The sequence below is a fragment of the Balearica regulorum genome, chromosome 14 (genome assembly GCF_011004875.1).
Source record: "Balearica regulorum gibbericeps isolate bBalReg1 chromosome 14, bBalReg1.pri, whole genome shotgun sequence".
Classification (NCBI taxonomy): Eukaryota; Metazoa; Chordata; class Aves; order Gruiformes; family Gruidae; genus Balearica; species Balearica regulorum.
In genome coordinates this window covers 1,313,136-1,319,285 of record NC_046197.1, presented here as the reverse complement: position 1 = coordinate 1,319,285, position 6,150 = coordinate 1,313,136, and the positions used below count along the sequence as shown (strand labels likewise).

At 53.9% G+C, this 6,150-nt stretch overlaps 1 protein-coding gene across 1 annotated transcript; it reads right to left on the bottom strand.

The window, feature by feature from the left end:
* Positions 1-224: 224 nt before the first annotated feature.
* On the bottom strand, positions 225-5,895 carry LOC104639037 (protocadherin beta-16-like). The gene is made up of 2 exons (XM_075766564.1): positions 3,209-5,895; positions 225-1,752 (listed from the first exon to the last, which is right to left on the bottom strand). Exons 1-2 carry the CDS (start codon positions 5,645-5,647, stop codon positions 1,633-1,635), a joined length of 2,559 nt encoding a protein of 852 aa, XP_075622679.1. The 5' UTR covers positions 5,648-5,895; the 3' UTR covers positions 225-1,632.
* Positions 5,896-6,150: the final 255 nt, after the last annotated feature.

The window sequence follows — 6,150 nt, the reverse complement described above, 5'->3', positions numbered from 1 at the left end:
TCCTCCCCCTGTGAACTGGATGGAGTTGCCGATCCAGCCCGTCGACCCTCGGGCAGAGCAGCCCGGGATGGTGCAGCCCCGCGAACCCCGGGGGGCGGTGGATCTGGGAGCTGCGCGGAGCCTCCGCACCTCTGCAGTCAGCAGCGGCACCAGGCGGCCAATTTGCGGAAGGACGCGGAGATTTCCCAGCGCAAAGACTGCAGAACAGAGAGAAACCGCTCGATTTCTCTCTTCCGACGTCGGTGCATACAGATTTAACTGCCCATACAATCCTGTTCAAAGTATGGCCACCACGTGAATGAACAGTGCTTCTGTTTGCCTTTTATCTGAAAACAAGATTTATTTAAAGCTGTTTTTTCTAATGTCCCTCCCCACAACACTTTGAACTGTTTATGCAGAGTGAAGAAATTACTTTTAAGCTGTTCAGATAAAAAAGCTGTGTATTGTTTCAGGTGTCTAGCATCAATCAGCTGGTCCATGAACAGCGGCAGCCCTAGCCATGTAGTTCCCGTAGTAATTCTCGGGTGGGTTTCTGTAATGAACCGAGATTGTTCCCCCAATTCACGACCTCATGACCTTGCAAAGGGGCTGGAGGGCAGCACTTCTCGGACTCTTGGCTCAGACAAGCCCCCTCGTCCTTACTCCACCTTCTGAGAATGGCCAACTTCCAGGTCACTCTGATTTCCCCTGCATAAAATCCACTCCAAAATGCACAAAATTATTCCCAAAATCTTGCTCTTGGGGTGGCTTGTTCCTCGGTGATGGCTGTAGCAAGTGATCTCCAAGATAGCACACTCACCCAATGGAGTTCCAAGTAGGTTTTATTGTTTTCTGTCATCAGGCATTTGACTCTTAAAAGTGTGTGAGTGACAGGAAATATCAGAGTACTTTATAGATCAAAACTGATTAATGAAAGGAAAGAAAACAGAAAGCTTCTTGACACCCTATATTCTACAGTGCCTTAAGTTTATTGTAAACGTTTTAGCCTATTTTACTGTAAAACCACAAACAGTACTTTAACTCTCTACTACCTTATACTTAAAAATCCTGAAATGTTCATTTCAACTTTACATTATGAGAAAAAAAAACCCCAAACCAAAACATTGCTCAAAGCCCACTCTTTACAGTGCAGAGAACCTGTAAACTGGTCAAACATGCAAAGCATGGCAATGTCAGCCATTTCTAATGTAAACTTCTGTTTGTTATTAAGGAATTCCTTTGCAAGCACCACTTAATTTTCTTAATATTTGTTGAACACACTGCAGAAAATTATTATTACAGAGCCATCTCCATAAGAAAAAAAAATTGCAGAAAAAATATGTATGAAAGTTATCTTAAAGATCTGCTTCAGTTTTCATGATTTGCCTTAATATTTAGAAGTAGCACTTTCACAATCATACCTCAAGTCTCAGTGTAATCAACATGCAACACAGTCCTCCTCCTTCATCCATATCACAATTACAAAATACCTACATGAATAAAGTACTGCTCAAGAGGAGAGCATTTCTGTTCTCTTACAGAGAAGACTTATACCTTCCTGGTACTTTTTTGGTGGGTATTTGGTCCCTTCATTCTCTTTTCCCTGTGAGGACGTTAGCCAGTGAGGACAGACATGCTTGTCTTTCTCCTCACTTACTGATGGCTGAGCCAAGGGTTTTGATCAGAATTGACGTTTAGCTCCATCCCCCTGTTTGCAGTGCAAGCTGCTTCTGCAAGTCTGGGCCCCATGTCTTCAGAGAGGGGAGCTCTGCCCTGCAAAGAACAGAGAGTGGAGGTTGTCATTTGGGTGTTGGAAGGTAAGCAGGCATCAGCAAGAACCTTAGAGGGCATGTCTTACACCACTGTGTATGTGACACCACTCTACCCAGAGCCAAAGAGGAGGCTGGACCAGGTGGTGGATCTCTGACCTGAATGGGGAAAATCTAAAGGTAGAAAGCATCCCCCACTGTAGACATCACAAAGACACTACTGTAAACCTCTTAGGAGTTTGAAGGAGTAATTTAAGATGGTAAGAACCCAAAATAAAACCACTTTCTCACAAACAGTAAATGCAGTTTAATGTTGATGGGTCCTTGCCTCCCCTGAGGCTACTGCAACTGTGGTTCTGAGAACCTGCAGTAAAGTGAGTCCAAGTCAGCAGTGGTTAAGAAATACAAAAACGTTAAGGGATGACCATAAGATGGTGTTTGTGGGTCTTCAGCCTCCTATGTGTTCATCATCCAGAGTCTTGTGAAGTGCTAGATGGATCACCAGAAACTAGTTAACCCCATGTTTAGAGGGGACTTGGACTCACTGGGAGAGTGAGGAGAGAAGGAGCTGTTTCAATGATCACCTCTTGTTGTCCCCCTACCATGCTCTTTGAAAAGCTGGCGGTTAATGCGTGCCTCAGACATGACACTCTTAAGTTCACCACAGTACTGAGAAGAGAGGTGCTGGTACTGTCTGGGAGCACCCAGCTGGGTCAGAAAAGAATGGGAGGGTGCGTTGTAAAGTCACAATAACCGCTTTTTTCTGGTCAATACTGTTCATGCAAGCACAGAACTATAAGGGAATTTAATAGCAGAGGTCCCCACCTCCGTGGCCTCCAGAAGCTTGTAAGATAACTTGAGTTCAGCACTGCCACCACTTTGGTGAACGGCACTTGGCAACGCCGAGCACCAGCTCCTAACAGCAGTGCAGGGGACACCATCAGTGAGGTGACACCCCTTTGCACCATTATTCCTGCAGTCCTGGTTAACGCTGGACGGGACCACTACATTCCTGATGCTGCCGCCTCTGGGAGGATGTGTCGCCAGGAGCAGTGTCGTTCCTGCTCTGGGTCCCTACGGGGTCTACACTGTGAGTGGACAGGACCCGATGTGTGGCTCACACATCTATACCCCTACTTCTCATCTTCTCATGATCCAGCTGCTCCCCTTTGGGGTGACACCAAAGACTTGATCGAACGTGGATACCCAGGGTGCAGAGCTGGATGCAGAGGGGTGCAGATGGTCAGCCCTTGGGGACCCGCTGAGCCGTGCCGGATCCTCATGGGAGGCCCCTGCCAGTGGCTCTGAGACCCTCTCTACCCTCTTCTCTGGCCCCAGTGCCTCCTCCACCACCAGCTCCGCAACATCGATAGTCCTTACTCCCTGGGGTGACATCCCCCTACCCCGCGCTGCTCCCTCCCCGCTCCCCCCCATCTCCTTGGCCTGGCCAGGTCCCTCACCTGTGCAGCCCAGTCGCCTTCTTCCCCAATGTTGGCCGCCTCTTGCGAGTACACCGAGCTTCGCTGTTCGCCCAGGGCGGGAGGCAGCCCGGCAGGGAAGCAGGGGAAGAGGGGTCTGAGGAACCGAAACTCGCTGTTGATGGTCCCAGCGGTGAAGCAGACGTCATACATATAGCTGCGGGGCAGGGAGCCCGTGTTGCTCTCCGTGGCAGACTTTGGGAACGTGGGCAAGGTCTCTGCCTTGCTCCGCCTGGCACGCCGCACCTTCACCACCACGGTGGCCACCGCAGTGCCCAAGAACAGCACCGACACACAGGCCAGGCAGATGATGAGGTACAGGGTCAGTGGCCCGTCGGGCTCAGCGGCCAGCACCTCCTCACTCACCCGCAAATGGGCCTCGGAGAAGCCATCTACCAGGGCGATGCTAAGGGTGGTAGTGGCGGAGCGCGGCGGCTGCCCGCGGTCTCGCACCAGCACGACGAGTCTCTGCCGGGGCGCGTCCCTCTCGGACAGGGCCCGCGCCGTGCGCACCTCGCCACTGTGCAGCCCCACGCGGAACAGCCCCGGCTCCGTCGCCTTGGCCAGCTCGTACGACAGCCACGCGTTCTGCCCCGCGTCTGCGTCCACCGCCACCACCTTGGCTACCAGGTAGCCTGCCGGTGCCCAGCGCGGCACCATCTCGCCCACCGCCGCGCTGCTCTCGGGGGGCGGATGCAGCACGACGGGCGTGTTGTCGTTCTCGTCCCGCACCATCACGCGCAGCACCGCCTGGGTGCTGAGCGGTGGCGAGCCACCGTCAGTGGCGCGCACCACCACCTCAAAGGCACGCACCTCCTCGTAGTCCAGCGGGCGGAGGATATAAACATCCCCATTTTCAGAGTTGACTGACACATCGGGCTGCTCCTTGCCCTCCTGCTGCACCAGCGCGTAGTTTACATGGGCATTTTTTCCCGTGTCGGCATCAGTGGCATTCACGCTACCAATCCGGAGCATGAGGCCGTTGTTCTCCATTACCAACATGGTGTAAACGTCCTGGGTGAACTCTGGGGGATTGTCATTCACGTCCGATATCTGCACGAAGATGCTTTCCCGAGAGCTGAGCCGCGTCATGCCCCAGTCCATGGCTGTGATGGTGATGTTATACTCTGCCATCCTCTCCCTGTCCAGCGCTGCGTTGGTTCTCAGTTCATAGTAATTATCAAAAGTGGGGGTGAGACTGAAGGGCAAGTCCCCATCGATCGTGCACTCTGTCCGGCCGTTGTCCCCGGAGTCCCGGTCCCGCACGCTGAACAGGGCCACCACGGTCCGGGGGGGGGCGTCCTCGGGAATGGAGGCAGTGAGGGAGGTGAGCGCTATCTCCGGGGCGTTGTCGTTCATGTCCAGGACCTCCACTTGCACTTTGCAATGCGCAGACAACCCCCCGCCGTCGGTGGCTTTCACCACCATCTCGTGGTTTTCTGCTTCCTCGAAGTCCAGGTTGCCCGAGACCCGTATCTCCCCAGTGGCAGGGTTCAGCTCGAAGAGCTGCCGGGACCGCTCCGATGTCTGGGTGAAGACGTACCGCACTTTCCCGTAGGACCCTTCATCGGGATCCGCGGCCGCGACTCTGACCACCAGCTGCTCCGGGGGGCTGTTCTCGGCCAGGCGCACCTCGTAGACCTCCCGACCGAAGACTGGGATGTTGTCATTGGCATCCACCACCACGATCCGGACCTGAGCCGTGCCTGACCTGGGTGGCGAGCCCCCGTCGGTGGCAATGAGGAGTAAATTCAGCTCCGGCTTCTCCTCACGGTCCAGCTGCCGCTCTAGGACGAGCTCTGCGTATTTTACTCCACCTTTCCTTGTTCCGAGAACGAGGGAGAAATGCGAATTGGACCCGAGGCTGTAGTTCTGCAAGCCGTTGCTGCCCACGTCCTTGTCCTGGGCGCTTTCCAGAGGGAAACGGGACCCGGGAGATGCCGTTTCCAGAATCTCTAAAACCATCTGTTTCTCCGGGAACATGGGGGAGTTGTCGTTCACATCACGAACCTCCACCTCTCCTCGGATCAGCTGCAGAGGATTTTCAAAGAATATCTTAAAGAAGAGTGTGCAGGTATCGCTCTGCGGACAGATCTCCTCTCGGTCCAGGGACTCCTTTGCCGTCAGGACTCCGGTGTTTTGATTGAGGCGGAAAAGCTGCTCGTTCCCCTCGGACACAACGCGGGCCTTGCGAGCCGCGAGCTGGCTCGGAGCAATCCCCAGGTCGTTTGCAATATTGGCGACAAAGGAGTCCCTCTCCATTTCCTCCGCCAGAGAATAGCGGAGGGTTTCGGCCCCGCTCTGACACACGCAAACGCACAGAATAAACAAGATCACTTGCCTCTTGCTGCCTCCGCTCCGTCTCCCCCACGCCATTACTCTCCAGAAAATCCATCCACCGTTCTCCGTGGTTCCCAGCATTTTTAAACAACGTTCGAGGCAGAGCGGCGTTTGTCGGGAATGCCGGGGTAAGGGGTCTGAAAGCCCCGAGCACCACGGCTCCGTGTACCGCTGCCCTCCCCGAGGAGCTCACACGGGCTTTTTGTCTCCCTGTGCCTGCAAACCCGGTGCGGGCAAAGGAACCTGCCGGTCCGTGGCCAACACCCCCACCCAGCGTCGCAAAGGGGGAATATTTCCTCTGCCTTCTCATTCGGGCCAGCGCTGTTGATTCGGAGTTTGCTGCTTGAATCTGCACTTTCCGTGCCAAACTGAAGTCAAAAGGCGCGGTGTAAATGCTCTCTTCGTTTGGAAGCAGGCTCCCTCTCGCATACAGAGCGCTGCTCTGGGTGTCACTTCCCAGCTCGCAACGGCGAGCTCTTCGTACACAGCTTATAGTGTTGTGTAGGTATTGCAAGATTTGCCACTTCCACAGGATGCCTTGCGGGATTTTCATTCTCTTCTCCACTTGTTAATGAGCACAGGAC